At 40.4% G+C, this 17,047-nt stretch overlaps 1 protein-coding gene across 3 annotated transcripts in view; it reads right to left on the bottom strand.

Annotated features, from left to right (window-relative positions):
* The window catches only part of LOC140717289 (uncharacterized), a 165,807-nt gene that overhangs the window by 90,715 nt on the left and 58,045 nt on the right, over nt 1-17,047 (bottom strand). For all 3 annotated transcript variants that reach the window (XM_073030734.1, XM_073030727.1, XM_073030742.1), the window contains exon 4: nt 2,712-2,828. In XM_073030734.1, coding sequence (XP_072886835.1) covers nt 2,712-2,828 — 117 coding nt within the window. The remainder of the gene's footprint in view (nt 1-2,711; nt 2,829-17,047) is intronic.

A 17,047-nucleotide genomic window follows, 5' to 3' on the forward strand; every position in this document is an offset into this window, starting at 1 on the left:
TCTTGACCCCACTTTAACAGTTACTCTCTCACCCCAGTTGTTACCAATGGAAAATTCTCCATCTCATCTCCCCCAATGAAAAAGACATAATAGTAAATGTCCTTGGTGAGAACTGTTATAAACCATCAGATCCAGCTGCACCTGATTCAGCATCATCAGTTTTCCTCCCCATCACTGAAGTATTTGTTTAAAGTTTAACCTGAAGTGCAAGAATAATCCCTGATTTGCTCTTGTCTCTGTAATTTTGCTTCCAACAACATGTTAGATGCCCATCGATGGGTGTGACTGAGACTGTCCACCTGTCTCTGTGGTTCCCTCCCATCCCTTTGCTCCCTGGATCGATGTTCCCAAATGTTCCTGTTGCCCTGGTGTTGAAATTGCATCTCTCTCTCACTGGATTCTATCCCATCTCAGTTCTAATTTCAGTTTATCTACAAAGCCACCGTGTGTCTGTGTCAGGCTTTGTGTCTGTGGAGTCACTTTCATCAACTTCAGTTCGGAATGTTATCTGTTTAATTTTATTGTTTGTATTTTTTTCCTACCCATCAGGTGGTGGCAGTCTTCTTTCTTAATGGGTTCTATTGTGTGTCTTTGTTTTGTGGCTGCCTGTAATACTTTGATAATAAATGTACTTTGAACTATGATGTACCATCCCCGTTCTAATCCTGCCCCTTCTTGTTCAATTGATCCTCTTCACTGCCAACTTCTCTTCCAGGGCAAATGTTAACGGACATTGTTAATGGTTCCTTCTCCTCAGATATTGATCCTCCTACTTTGAAATTTCCCATCGTCACCTCTCTGCATTTAAATAAAAGCAAAATACTGCAGCTCAGCCATGGCAACATCACTGTCTGGTCATTCAAATCCATCCAGTTGCCTGGTGACTGGAGCTGAACACAATGTGTCCAAAACAATATAGTGACTGGAAAACCCCACGTGTTGAGAATCTGAAATACACTCAGTGGCCACTTTATTAGGTACACCTGTACACCTGCGCGTTGATGTGAATATCTAATTAGCCAATCATGTGGCAGCAACTCAATGCATAAAGGCATGTGGACAGTGTCAAGAGGTTCAAATGTTGTTCAGACCCAACATTAGAATGGGAAAAAAATGTGATCTAAGTGACTTTAACCATGAAATGATTGTTGGTGACAGAGTGGATGAGTATCTCAGAATTTACTGATCTTCTGAAACCTCCAGACTTCGCAAAAAGCAAAAAGAAAACATCTGGTGAGTAACAGTTCTGTGGCAGAAAATGTTTTGTTAATGAGAAGAGGTCAGAGGAGATTGGCCAGACTACATCAAGCTGACTGGAAGATGACAGTAACTGAAACAACTATGTGTTACAACAGTGGTGTGCAGCAGAACATCTTTGACAGACAACAAATTGAACCTTGAAGTGGATGGACTACAGCTGAAGAAGACTGTGAACACACACTCAGTGGCCACTTTATTAGTTACAGCAGGTAGCTGATAAATTGGTCACTGAGTGTATCATAGAAAATGCTGGAGATACTCAGCTGTACAAACAGCATTTGTGCGGAGATTTTCTGTTTCTAGTCACATAGAAGAGTGTGAGAAATCCTGAGAAATAAAAGAGAGAAAGAAAAACAGTTGCTGGAAATCTGGAATAAAAAAGAATTCAAGATTTCCATTTTGATATCTGTGGAGAGTGGAAAACAGAGTTATAGTTACGCATACTGATCTTGGATCCGAAACAGTCAGTTCTAACATAAACTGGAATGGCTGGTTATCTGAAATTGATGAATTCATTATTGCAGCTCCTGGGACTCAATGTGGAATAAGGGATGCTGCTCCTCAATGGGCTTTGCTGGAACTGGGGAAGAGGTTAAAGATGGGAAATCAGAGAGAAAACTAAAGTGATCGGCAACTGGAAGCTCACTGTTACCCTCGGTGTTCTGCAAAGTGGTCACACAACCTGTAATGGTTTCTCCAATGTGCAGGAAACTGCTGTGAGGACACAGAACTGGAAGTACAAGTCACTCACTGCTTTACCTGAAGGGGTTATATGTGTGCCAGGAATGGGGAAAGGGAAGAGGTAATAAAGCAGGTGTTGCATCTTCTTTGGTTCTGGGAGACAGGAGTGTCCTATGTGGAAAACTGCATTGGAAAGAGAGGTTCTTTCAAAATAAACTTTTGCAAACACCCATGATAAACTGCCATCAAGTCTGAAAGAAAGACCTATATGTACTGTACGCTCACCAGCAGGTCTGAAAGACAACTGCTCAAACCCCCTGACATTAGATGGGGAGTAGAACTCCTTTCACACCTCTGACATATATGTGAACAAGGCCTCTGTATACAAATTCACAGCCACCATCAGGATTAGAGGACATCTTTCCCTCAGTCCCACCTCCAAACAGATTTCGTGACACAGTGAGATGAGACAACTCAATGCAGCAAAAACGGGTGAATGAAGTGGCCGCTTCTCCCAAATATCTTCTGCAGTTTGGACAGAAGTGACTCCACGACTGTTTCAGGTATTCCGTGTCACTGCAAAGGACCTCAAAACTGGGAAAAATGGGCAATTGCATCCCAGAGGTCACAGGGTCAGAGGGGAAGTGGGGGGAGGGGGTTGGTGGTGAATTGATTTCCCACATTTTCCCTTGTTTATGTTAAAGTTCATTCAGGTTTACTGGGTGGTTTCTGAAAGTTCATGTAAGAGCAAATTAATCAATGACAGATACCTCCGAGGGTTTTCCACCTCCACTGGTCTGGCAACATGGCTGAATGAAGAGGTGATACAGAAATCACCTGTGCTGCAGTCGATGCAGCACTCATTATAATTTCCTTGAAAGAAAGCCCTGAAATTAAAAATAAATTCAGATCATTAAACATCTCACAGGCAGTGGATGAGAAATAATGCAACAACCATAATGTTCCATAATTTCCTTCCAAAAAGGGAATGTTCCAACCTCAACACGTCTGCTACACCAGATGCACATGTGAGAATTGATCAGTGAAGTGCATTTTCTGCCTATTGATCCATCCCAAGAGTTGGCAGAATGAGAAGAGTATATAAACTCAAGGAAACAATTCTAAAAGGGATACAAGAGAGGGGTTAAGGAAGAAGTTAAAAGCATACGGTATCTTTGTCTTCATGAATAGAGGCACGGAGAGAAAGCAGGTCATGGTGAAGCTTCCTAAAACCAGTCTTGAGTGGGAATGAAGGTGACTGAGGAACTTTTATGCAGAGTAGTTGGATGGGAATCGTCAGGAATAGAGAAGGGATATTCAACTACAATTTCAAAGGAGGCATGGATAATTATCCGAAAGAAAGAATTTACAGCTGTGGGGAGAACACAGACATTAAGACTCAGTGGTTTGCTCAGTGATAGAACTAATCCATTCTTAAAAAGTTGAATGGCTTCCTTCCCTGTTATAATTATTCTGGGATTTTGTGAACCCAATTAATTCAGCTTTTGCCTCTCTGCTCCAGCACTGTTTTGCTTCAGCTGCATTCAATAGCCCACCAATAGTAGGTGGTCACAAACGTTAACTGCAAAATGTCATTCATAAATGAAGCGCAGCTTACAATATTAAGGTGTAGTTTGTCTGGATGGAGCTGACAGGATTGGTTGTGATGCAGGTGTACACTCCACAGTCTTCAGATGAAGGTCTTGGGATAACAAGTGTTTTGTTTTCATCTGTTAGTTGGTGATGCTGGGAGATTTCCCCTCCATCCTTTTGCCACTGATACACATTAGAATCTCCAATGACATTACAGGTGAGCTCGACCGTGACACCCAGTGATTCGATGTTGGTAAATATGGAACCTTCTGACAGCTCATCTAAAGGAGAGAATACTAAACCATATACTCCTATCTTGATGTAGAATGCAATCTTACCGTGTGACATTGCACCAGATATGAACAAAGGTATGATAGTACAGTCAGTTCAACACACCAAATGTATACACAACAATGGAAATAAAAGCCATTTAACCCTTCAACCCTGCTCTGCAATTGTACAAGGTCACAGCTAACCTGATGGTAGATATTCCCATCTCCCACGATAACAGTTCACCTCTCTGCTTATCCAGGATCTATCTACCTCTGCCTCAAAAATATTCAAAGATTCCAAACTATCTTCTTCAGAGCTGTGGAAGCAAAAACTCAAAACAGTTTCATCTCTGCTTTAGATGTTCATTTGCAAGTTCATAGTCGTGCCAGTCAGAGCAGGAATCGGATGATGGTACAGATGAATGAGTGCTCAGGAGCTGGTGTAGGGGGCAGGGTTTCAGATTTCTGGATCATTGGAGTCTTTTCTGAGGATGGTAAAATCAGCACAAAAAGGACCAATTACAACTGAACCCGAGGGGGACCAATATCCTTGTGGTCAGGTTTGCTCGAACTGCTGGGGAGAGTCTAGACTCAGTCGGCAGTTGGTATACAACTAGATGCAGTGTGAGTGAAACTGTCAGGAAAGACAGGCAGATGATGGGGCAAAATTGTAGCCAGTGGGATGAGGTGAAGTGTACCATCCGGTAGGGGGAGGGGGGAGGATAAAATCGATCAGGGTGATGAACACAGGACTGATGATGATTTGAATACACTCAATGTACGGAATGAAGCAAATGATCTTGTCATGCGGTTAGATATGACGACGTGAGCATCACTGAAATGTGGCTGAATGAAGATCATAGTTGGGAGGTTAGCTTTGTAGTGCAGGGACAGGCAGGCAGGCAGAGGGGCTGGGGTGGTCCTGTTGGTAAAAATTGGAATCAAATCATTAGAAAGAGGTGACAGAGGATTGGAAGGTGCAAATCTTTATGAGTAGAGTGTAAAAGCTGCAAGGGTAAAAAGACCCTGATGGGCCTTGTACATGCTTCCATACACTAGGCAGCTTGCGGGATTTAATCTTCAATGGGAAATAGAAAAATTGAATAGAATTGATTACTTACATCCTTCACGTTCACAAGGAGTAAACATTTTTATGCTATGTCTCCACCTAAATGTGCAATGTGCAATTTATAGTATGTTATGATACCAGCCCCCTCCTTTGTGAGAATCGCAAGAGCCCTAGTGAAGGGGGGGGGGGTCAATGACCCAAGAGAGAGAGAGACGTGCTGAATAGACACAGGAAATGGGAGAGAGAGGGAGACGTGCTGAATACCACGTCCGGGATGCAGAATAAAGCGAGCCTGACCATTGTCTCATGAAGACCACGTGTAAAGCCCTTGGGCAAAGTGGGCTGGTTGAGAGAGAGATTGACACCTGCGATCCCGTGAGGAAATATAAAGGAGGGTCTGGGGGGGACGACGACCCCTTTAGACGCACCAAGGAGACACGATAGCAATCCCGTCGTAGCGGGAAGCCATTTTGAAGGAAGCCACGTGCGTTAGATTCCGAATCGGGAGTCTGTGGCTGGAATCACGGACAATCGCTTTTAACTAACAACAGGAAAGCCTGCTCTCCTGATTCCACAGCTTTGTTTCGTAAGGACCTGGGCAAGTGTTCCTTTTCTCACCAAACTCTCTCTCTCTCTCTCTCTCTCTCCAACCCGGGAAACTCAGCGGTTCCCAGAAGGCTGAAGCCTGCCGACTTTTGAATGACTGTTATCTTTTTCCAAATGGACAAGATATTATCCCCTAGACAACGATAGAGCTAATTTCCGATTGATCATTACTATACCTGCGCTTTAGATTGAGTATTGACGACTTATGGTATCTGAATGTTTGTATTAACCTTCCTTTTTGTGCCCCTTTATGAATAAAAACGTTTAAAAATGGTACCATCAGACTTCAGTGGACCTCTCTATCTTTGCTGGTAAGTGATCCAGTTACGGGATACATAACAAGTAATTTGTAATAAATAGTACGTACAACAGGACAATAAATATAACATAGAAATACAATTGTGAATTGTATTTAATTCAGTGTGAATTAATCAGCTTGATGGCCTGGTGGAAGAAGCTGTCCTGGAGCCTGTTGGTCCTGGCTTTTATGCTACACTACTGTTTCCCAGATGGTAGCAACTGGAACAGTTTGTGGTTGGGGTGAATCAGGTCCCCAGCGATCCTTCAGGCCCTTTTTACACACCTGTCTTTGTAAATGTCCTGAATAGTGGGAAGTTCACATCTTTTTTCACCACACAGCCGGTATGTACAGACCACGTGAGATCCTCGGTGATGTGGATGCTGAGAAATTTGAAGCTGTTCACCTCTCAACCCCAGATCCATTGATGTCAATAGGGGTTAGCCGTCTCCATTCCTCCTGTAGTCCACAACCAGCTCCTTTGTTTTTGCAACATTAAGGGAGAGGTTGTTTTCTTGACACCACTGTGTCAAGGTGATGACTTCTTCTCTGTAGGCTGCCTCATGATTATTTGAGATTAGTTCAACCAGTGTAGTGTCATCAGCAAATTTAATTAGCAGGTTGGAGCTGTGGGTGGTGACACAGACATGGATATACAGAGAGTAAAGTAGGGAGCTTAGGACACTGCCCTGATGCAGTTCTGGATAAAGCTGTGACCCCTTCCATGAACTCGGAGACATTTTCATCATGAATGACATTCCAGGTGGCGTCATCAAAGCAGTCCAGTAGCATGAGACCAACTGGTCCGACCAATAGTGGATGGTTTAAAAAATGGCCACCTCTTGATTCAGCTACTGCCTGTACATCAACAGAAGCAAGATGGAAGAGCGATCCAACTTTACAAATAGCAGGCAGAGGGGTGCTTTGTAAGCGTTGCGGAAGGGAGAGTAGCAGTGGTCAAGTATGCTATCTCCCCGTGTACTCACCTGAATGTGCTGATAAAACTTAGGATAAACTTTAAACAGCGATGCTCTAATCACTGGCGACAATGAAGGCAGCCTCTGGGTGTGCAGTCTCCAGGGTGCTGATGGTTTCATACAGTTCAATGAGAGTCAGGTCAGTATCAGTCTGCAGCAGATTATACACAGCTGTGATAATCCCAGCTGTAATTCCCTAAGCAGCCAGAAAGGTCTACACAGCAGCACAAGGTACTCCAGATCCGGGGAACAAAAGGATTTGAGGGCATACAAGTTCTGGGGGCTCGCACCAAACATTATTGACCATGAAGTGTAGCCCTCCTCCCTTACTCTTTCCAGAGAGGTTTTTACACCTGTCTGCCCAGATCAGGAAGAACACAAAGGGCTTGATGGCATGATCTGGTATCTCCTCCATCAGACAGGTCTCCTTGAGGCACAAAACATTACATTCCTTTGTTTCCTGCTGATAGCAAATTCTGGCTCTCAGTTCACCCAGCGTATTTTCCAGGGAATGAATGTTAGCTAGGTGTATGCTAGGGAGTGGCGGCCGATTAGCACGCAGTCTCAACCTCACCAAGACGCCGGCCCTTCTCCCTCGCCTCCGGTGCTTCTAACGAGGTAGTGGCTGTGAATCCCATGGATCGCGCAAGCAGGGGTTCCCAGTGTAGAAAAGGCAACATGTAGTGGGTAAATGCCATCTTCCCAATGTTCAGAAGAGTCAGTCTATTTATCTGATGCGACTATCAGCTGCTTGAACAAGAAATTGCAGAAATTAGCGGTATACTGTAAAGTTGGAATGGAGCTTGCAACCTGGCCATCATGCGCAGCACCGTCTTAAAATAAGCATGTAATCATAGCAATTTTAAGATTGTCATGGGCAATTGCAATATCAAAGTTTCAAAGGTTCAACTGTCCAGCTTAATGTCAGAGAAATGTATACAATATACATTCTGAAATGCTTTTTCTTCTCAAACATCCACAAAACCAGACGAGCGTCCCTAAGAATGAATGCTAGTTTAATGTTAGAACCCCAAAGACCGCCCCCCAGCTCCCCTCCCTCCCGCGTACAAGCCGCAGCCAACAACAATCCCCCTCCCCCACTGGCAAAAAAAAGTGCATCAGCACAGCCACCGAATACTCAAGCATGAGCAAATCTACAGTAAAGACACAGAGGATTCCAGTCAAGATTGTGATGGTTTAGTTGCTAAAAGCAATTGCTCTGTTTTATTTCTTATCTCTGCACTCCTTCTCTCCCTTTCTTTTCACTCCAAACTGTTAAACTGTTTATTCCCCCTTCTGCCTGTGAATACACCTGTTTTACGATGGCGTCAAAGACCACCAAATCAGGGAAGAAAGAAGTTCCTGCCGCTGGCCCCTCGGGCGAAAATATTATTTCGATTTTGGAGCAGCACCATCAGGAGATAATAGTCTTCTATCAGTTTGGTGAATTTGAAATTGGATCAAATTAAGTCCATAGACGCTTATCACATCTCAAGTCTGCCACGGATATATTTGACTGCCATTTTAAAGAGCTGGAAAGTGTTTGTTCCGATTTGAGAGATCATAACAGCAAGCTATTATCCAAAGTCACTGATTTAGAAAGTCGGAGCAGACATCAAAATCTACATACTTTTGGCTTGCCAGAGCTTATCGAACATGGATCTCCCGTCGAACTTTTCTCTATGTGAGATTTTTGGGACTGATACACTTTCAACCTCACCTGAGATAGACAGAGCTCCATAGAACCATAGAACATTACAGCACAGAAACAGGCCTTTTGGCCCTTCTTGGCTGTGCTGAACCATTTTCCTGCCTAGTCCGACTGTCCTGCACCTGGGCCATGTCCCTCCAAACCCCTCTCATCACACTTTAGGGCCAATCCCGGAGTTGGGACACAGGTCACATCCAGTAATTGTTTGTTTCCGTCACTACCAGACTAAAGATCTCATTAGGGAAGCCCATCGGAGAGGAAATTTGGAATATAAGAGTCAACCAATTCGTGTTTTCAAGGGCTATGCTCCCCAAGTTCTGAGTCTGTGAGCCGAGCTTAATGGAGTCATGAAAGAATTACATAATTGCGGATTCAGGCCTTCCCTTTGATTTCCAACGTGCCTCCGAGTAATTCTTACCAGTGAAGGCAAAAAGTGGTTTAACTTAGCTTCAGAAGCCCAGAAATTTATCGATGACCTCCCTATGGCTTCAACTCCCTCTGGTTCGATCTGATTACTTATATTGGTGAAGTACTTTTTTTTCTCTGTGTTTTTTTCCTGACCTTTCTTTCTTAAGTCAGTAAATGTTTTTAAGTTTCTCACGGGTAGGTTATTGGGTAAAATTTGTTTACTTGTTTTTATATTTTTCTTAAACACTAGTTCAATTCTTTCTTTTGGGATTATTACCTTGAGTTAAAATTAACAAATTTTGGTGGAATGGTTTTTCTTTTTATTATGTGTAACTTTAGTTTGTAGTGCTAAAAGTTTTCTTTTTTTTTTAATGATGATGATGTTCAGAAACAGGAAGTGGGATTATGGGGTGATTGTTTTTTTCAAGAGCTTTCTGCTGTTTTTTGGTAGCTTTCTTGTTGTAGGGTATGGGGGGAGGGAACCCTAATGCAAATATTATTCATAGAACCTTTAGACATTTGTATTATTCAGGACGTATTTCTGTCCTGTTTCTCTTGTTTTATACTTTTGCTCCAAAGCTGTTAACTTGAATTTCTGACAATACTTATGCCCACTATCCTCTATCTTTTTTTTTTAAAAAAGGACAATGGTTAGTCTGTTGAATTTTGTAAGCTGGAATGTTAAGGGATTGAACCATCCTGTTAAAAGAAGGAAGGTATTTTCACATCTTAAACAGCTTAACACAGTAATTGTTTTTTTGCAAGAAACACACATTCGTAGTTCTGATAACTCTCGTCTTATGTCAAGATGGGTGAAACAGCACCTCCATTCTACTTTTCAGGCGGAAGCTGGGGGGTTTCAATTGTTATAAATCAAAATGTTCCCTTTGAGCTTCATAACAAAGCATCTGATACAAATGGTCTATTATTATTGTCTCTGGAAAATTATACAACACACTGGTAGTCTTGGCTAATTTATATGCTCCCAATTCGGATTATGCAGAGTTTTTTGATCGTTTCTTCTCTTTATTGCCTGAGATGAGTTCATATTCTCTTATATTGGGTGGTGATTTTAATCGTTGATTAGATCCAGTTTTGGATCAACCGTCCTCTATTCCTAGATTACCAAGTAAATCTGCTTTATTAATTCAGTTTTTCCTTTCTAATTATGGTATCTCCAATGTATGGCATTTTCTCCATCCAAATGTGAGAGATTATTCTTTTCTTCACATGTCCATCAGGCATTCACTAGAATTGATTATTTTTTAATTAATAATCAGTTGATTCCATCTGTTCGATCTTGTGATTATCGGAGTATATTGATTTCTGATCATGACCCAGTCTCCCTGTCTACAACTCTTCCTGGTTTCCCCCAAATGAATAAACACTGGCGTTATAATCTGACCTTGTTGTCGGATAATGATTTTGTAAAATTTAAGGAGGACCAGATAACTTTTTTTCTATATGCTAGCACATAATCTGAAACCTCAAGTCAGGTTGCTTGGGTCGCTATGAAAGCATACCTAAGGGGTCAAATAATTTCATATACTCTGAGTTTGAATAGAAAGACCCATAAAGAGTGATTAGATCTGGTCAATCAAATTAAAGCAACAGTCCAACTATATGCCCAGACTAAAAATCAGGAGCTGTATAAGAAACGTGTGGAACTTCAAACTAAGTTTGACCTTATTTTGACTCACCCAATTGAATGCCAATTTTTGGAAACTAAGAGCCTTTTATAACAATGGTGATAAATCCGGTAAATTTTTAGTCAATCAACTAAGACGCTCTAAAGTTAAACAACATATTACAAAAATTCAAATGGAAAATGGGAATATTGCAATAAATCATTCTAAAATTAATGACACATTCCAGTATTACTATTCTCGACTCTATACTTCTGAATCTCTAAATGATAATATTTCTGTTGACCATTTCTTAAATAGTTTAATTATTCCTATGCTTTCCCCTGATCTTAAAGCAAAATTGAAAGAACCATTATCAGTAGAGGAAATATCATCAGCTATTTCTGTACTGCAGTCTGGGAAATCTCCTGGACCTGATGGGTTCTCTGCAGAATTTTATAAATCATTTTCCTCACTGCTTTCACCTCAACTAATGTTAGTTTTAACTGACTCATTTGAACATGGTAAATTGCCAGAATCATTTGATGAGGCATGTACCATTCTTTTAGCGAAAAAAGGCAAAGATCCAATAGAGTATTCCTCATACAGGCTGATTTCTTTGCTAAATGTTGATGTTAAAATTTTGGCTAAAGTTTTGGCCTGTAGATTGGAGAATTAAAAACCCTGAATTATTTCTGAAGAACAAACTGGTTTTATTAAAAATAATCTTCTTTTTTTAATATACAGTGTCTATTTAATATTTTATACTCACCTTCAGCTGGGATTCCTGAATGTGTAATTTCTCTAGATGTGGAGAAAGCATTTCATCGTGTGGGGTGGAATTATCTCTTTGTGGTTTTAGAAAAATTTGATTTTGGACAAAGTATTATTATGTGGATTAAACTGTTATATTCACACCCCACTGCTTCTGTCTTGACTAATTCTCAGCAATCCCAACCTTTCAATCTTAAACGTGGCACCTGGCAAGGGTGCCATTAAGTCCCTTACTTTTCGATCTGGCAATAGAGCCATTGATGATTGCATTTCGTAGTTGTGCTGAGTTGATGGGGATTTGAAGGGGGTATGTTGAGCACAAAGTCTCTCTTTATGCTGATGATCTTTTACTTTTTATATCAAACCCGACTACCTCCTTATCCCCAATGTTTTCACTCCTTAACAAATTTAGCCAGCTTTCCAGATACAAACTTAATTTACATATGAGCGGATTCTTTCCAATAAATGGAGAAGCACAATTATTAGAATTTCATAACCTCCCTTTTAAAGTAGTAAATAATCAATTTGCTTATGTTGGCATTACAGTAACAAGAAATTATAAGCATCTTTTTGGAGAAAATTTCACTAATTTTTTAAATCATACAAAACTGAGTTTAGCACAGCGGTCACCCTTATCCATGTCTCTGATAGGTCAAGTTAATGTTGTTAAAATGTATATCCTTCTTAAATTTTATAGTCAGTCTGACTGCCCAATATGGGTGGCAATGGAGTTAAACTCTAATAAGCATCTCTCCATCTCCACACTTCTGGGATCCACACTTCTTGCCATTTGCCTAAATCAATTGTTAAACCAGTTATCAGACACAATCTGAGAATATGGGCTCAGTTCAGAAAATATAATGAGCTTCATGGTTTTTCTCTCTCTATTCCTATTCTACATAATCATCTTTTTCAGCCTTTTATGCAGGATTTAACATTTCTAGGTTGGCACAGAAAGGGCATTAGATGCTTTGAAGATCTTTTCATAGATAAGCACTTTGCAACTTTTAAACAACTGTCTAAAGTTTGGCCTACCTAACACTCATTTCTTTAGATATCTCCAAATTAGACATTTTATCAACCCTTTAATATGAAACTTTCCTGAGACACCCAATAAAACTATTGTGGATTTATTTCTTCGTATAAACCCATTGGGTAAAGGTTTAATTTCTACTATTCGAGATATGTTAGCCATGTTGAGGCAAGCCCCCTTTGACAAAATTGAAACTGCCTGGGAGCATGATTTAAATTGTCCTTTGTCCGATGAGGTTTGGGATTCAATTCTCAAGTCAGTTAATACAACTTCTCTATGTGCTCGCCACTGCCTTTTACAGTTCAAGGTTGTACACACAGCTCATATGTCTAAAACTAAATTATTGCGGTTCTATCTTGATATTGGACCCTGTTGCAATAAGTGTAAAGGGGGCAAGGCTTCCCTTATTCATATGTATTTCGCTTGTCCTAGCTCGGAGAAATTCTGGAGAGTTTTTTTTAACTTTATCTCAAATACTTAATTGCTACTTGGAACCTAACCTTCTGATTGCTCTTTTCTGTATTCAGGAGAATCTGACTAAATGTCATACGTTGTTTTTTGCCTCTCTTTTGGCCAGACGTGCAGTCCTTCTTAGGTGGAGAGATGCTACCCCACCCACTCATATTCAATGGCTCAGAGACATTATGTCCTGCTCAGACCTTGAAAAGATTCATTATTCACTTCTTAATTTGGACATAAAGTTCCAAAAGGTGTGGGGACCTTTTCTTGAATATTTTCACAATTCCTGTTTAGAATAAGGGTGCATCCCTCCCTTTTTTTCTTTTGCATTTAAATCCCTTATTTCCAGCTTCTTACAGTTAAGATTTACATTTTTTTGATGTGTAAACATATTATAGTTCAGGTAGTAGGCAGTATATCTTGTTCTTATAAATACAGCTCTGTGGTGATAAAAGTTCTGATTAACTTTTATTTTTCATAAGTTTGGCTTGGAGTTGGGTAATGGGAGGGTGGGGTGCTAACTAACTTTATACGATTCTACTATGGGTGAATTTTCTTAATTGTTATGAACTGTACATTTGATATGTTTGTTTTGCACTGTATAAACTTCTTTTTAATTTTTTTTGTATTGTCACATTGTAAAAACTCATAAAAAATTAATAAAAAAAAGACACAGACATGCAGTTACCCCAAACTATTTGTGTTCCAATATGTAGGTAGATTGGAAAATCAGTTTGGTGCTGGATCCCAAGAGGGGGAATTTGTAGGATGCCTCTTGAGAGCAGCTTGTGTTTGATCCTAGATGGGGAAAGGTATGAACCAGATTTCATTAGGGAGCTTAAGTTCAAGGAACCATAGGGAAACAGTGAACATGATATGCCAATATTTAACCTGCAATCTAAAAGGGAAAAAAAATCAATATTTCAGTGGAGCAAAGAGAATTGCAGAGGCATGAGAGAGGAGCTGGACAAAGTTGATTGGAAGGGGACACTATCTCAGAAGATGGCAAAACAGCAATGGCTGGTGTTTCTGCGGGTAACTTGGATGGTGCAGGATAGATACTTCCCAAAGATGAAGAAGCATTCTAAAGGGAGGATGAGGCCACCACAGAATAAAAGCAAAAGTGAGGGAAATAATATTGCAAAAAATAATGGAAAGTTAGAGGCCTGGGAAGCTTTAAAAAAAAAACAACAGGACAACTAAAAAGAACAGATGAAATATGAAGGTAAGCTAGCCAAAATATCAAAAAAGATAACAAGTTTTTGTCAAGCATAAAAGAGTAAATGGAAAGTGAGAGTGATTATTGGCTTGCTGGAAAGTGATGCTGGAGAGTTAATAAAAGGGGACAAAAATGGCAGATGAACTTATAAGTATTCACTGTGGAAGACACTAGCAGTATGCCAGAATTTAGAGAGTGTTAGGGGGCAGAAGTGAGTGTGGTATGTGGGAAGCTGAAATGTCTTGTTTGATAAGTCACCTGGACCAGATGGATTTTACCCCTGGGTTGTGAAAGAGGTAATTGAAAAGATTACGGAGGTATTGGTATTGCTCCTTCAAGAATCACTAGATTCGGACTTCCAGGTTGAGCATTGAGTGAGTAGGTGAGTGTGAGTGTGGCTCCCGAATTTTATTGATAATCTACCTGTTTATCTTTGCCGTATGCTGGAGATAACACAATATTTAACTTTGTGAACAAACTGGGATGTTTCTGGACACTGAAATGGCAAATAAAATGCACCTTTGAAGCAAAACTGGGGAAAAAGATAGTGAAGCCTCAAGGAAGAAAGCTGATGTTACAGTAATGGCGCCGTTGCATGCTCCTGGACTTGGAGAGGCTTCATTTAGTACTTCTTATTGACATGACGCAAGCGGTGCATTCTGCCCTAAAAAGAGAACTTGAAGATGCTTTGTCTCCAGTGAATGCTACCATGGAACAAATTATGTCTTATTATGAGTCGCACGACGAACGCATTTGTGAGGTTAAAGATGGCCTGAATGATTATAGTGACCAACTGGCGGCGCCAAAGCTGCCATTGCAGTGGTGCAGAGTGAAAACGCATTTTTGAAGGGGAAGCTAAATGACCTTGAAAATCGATCGTGGAGATCCAATTTGAGAGTGGTCAGCATTCCTGAAAACTTGGAAGGTTTGGACCCTGTTAAATTTAAGACGAGTTCTGTTGACGAAGTGCTGGGGACAAATTTCTTCCCAAGGCCTCTCGTACTTTCGCGTGCTCACCAAGTCGGGCCTAAACCCTCTGGTGTCTCTGAAACCAAGCAAACGAGACCAAGAATGATGCTTGTTCTCTTTCACTTCTTTCAAGATTAGCAATGTATCATCAATAGATGGAAGCAGGAGCTATATTTCCGCGGGCATCGGGATTTTTTTCATGAAGATTTTAGCACAGAGCTGGGGAAAAAACGAGCAGCTTTCAAGGAGGTGAAATCCCTGCTTTACGGGAAAGGGGTCAGTTTCGGCCTCTTGTATCCTGCCCGGCTCCATGTCATGTTTGCAGGTAAAAAGCATTATTTCGATACACCAGAGACAGCCAGAGTTTTACTATTCACGCTGGGGAGAACAAGAACGAGAAGAGCAATGACTTTTTTTTAGGTTAAACATGCAGCATTGAAGGGACCTCTCGCCGAGGCAAACTGTTAATTTTCACAATTCACTTCTTTGTTCATTTTTTCCAGTTTAGTTTGTGGAACGTGATCAGGTTAAACTGCTATGTGGTGGAATCTGATTAACAAAAACATTCAACGAGCAAAATATAAATATTTGGGATTTGTATCTCTGCCATTTAGTTTCCTAGTTTTTTTTTTTGGTTTTAAAATGCTTTGCTTGATCTGTGTTATCTTTAGCCTATATATATTAAAGGTAGAATAAGTGATGGTATAAATTTTAAGGAGGGGAGCCACCCTAGATTAGATTGAAAGTTTGGTTGTCTGCAGAACGCTTTGGAGATTTTTTGTTTGGTAATGCCTGCGATCATCCTCATTTGGGGAGGTGTATCTAGGTTTCAGGGGTTAATTGGGTCTTTTTTTTGTTTTTGTAAAGGGGTGGGGGCAGTGTTTTGGGGGATTACCATGGCAGCTTATTCTTTTGTGTGCTATGGATTGGCCAGACTTTCTTTTCATTGTGCGTTATTGTGTGCAGCTTGTGCCCTCGCACCGTTTTGGATTGTGGGCCCTGTGTGTCTTTTGATATGAGTGCTGTTGATGGAGGCCACCCTGTGAGGTTTATTTCTTGGAATGTAAAGGGGCTCAATGGTCCTGTTAAAAGAGCTAAAGTTTTCTCTCATCTGAAACAATTAAAAGCAGATATACTATTTCTACAAGAAACACATTTAAGAGTGGAAGACCATAATAGACTCTGTAAAGCATGGATTAGTCAGGTTTTTCATTCCAGATTTAATAGTAGGTCTGGGGGGGTGGCAATATTAATCACCAAAAGAATGCAGTTTACACCATCTGATATAATCAGTGACCCTAATGGTTGCTTTATTTTAGTCTCCGGATCTCTCTTTCAGATACCTGTCATTTTGGTAAATGTTTATGCCCCTAATTGGGACAATGTCCTCTTTGCAAATAAGGTTTTGTCATTAATACCTAACCTGAATACATACCAGCTAATCTTTTCAAGAGATTTGAACTGTGCTATTGACCCACTGCTTGATAGGTCTAGCTCTAGGGGAACATCTTCTGGTATGGCAAAGACCTTCTCGATGTTTATACAACAAAATAATCATATGGATCCTTGGAGATTTTCAAATCCATCAGTTAGGCAATTATCTTTCTTTTCTCATGTTCACCACTCCTATTCCAGGCTAGACTATTTCTTTATAGATAGCTCCTTGATACCAATGATTAGACAAATTGAGTACACAACTATGGTTATATCTGATCACTCACCCATGAAACTGGACCTATATTTTCCTTTAAACATTAGAGAATGGCCTCTGTGGAGACTTAATCCCCTTTTGCTTTTCAATGAGAAATTTTGCAGTTATATATCGGCTAACATTGACACATTCTTCGAGACTTACAAAACTGAGTCGGTATCGTACTCTTTACTTTGGGAAACTTTAAAAGCTTACCTGAGGGGTCAAATAATATCTTATACTTCACATGCCAATAAAGAGTGTAGGAAGGAAATGTAAGTGTTATTGCAATCTGTTTTGGACCTGGATAAGCCATTAAAATCCTCTCAATTCACATCTAACCTGGTTGTGCTCTTCACCCTCAAAATTTTTAATCAATTTCCCTGCCACTATAAGTTCACAT

The sequence above is a fragment of the Hemitrygon akajei genome, chromosome 2, assembly GCF_048418815.1.
Source record: "Hemitrygon akajei chromosome 2, sHemAka1.3, whole genome shotgun sequence".
NCBI lineage: Eukaryota > Metazoa > Chordata > Chondrichthyes > Myliobatiformes > Dasyatidae > Hemitrygon > Hemitrygon akajei.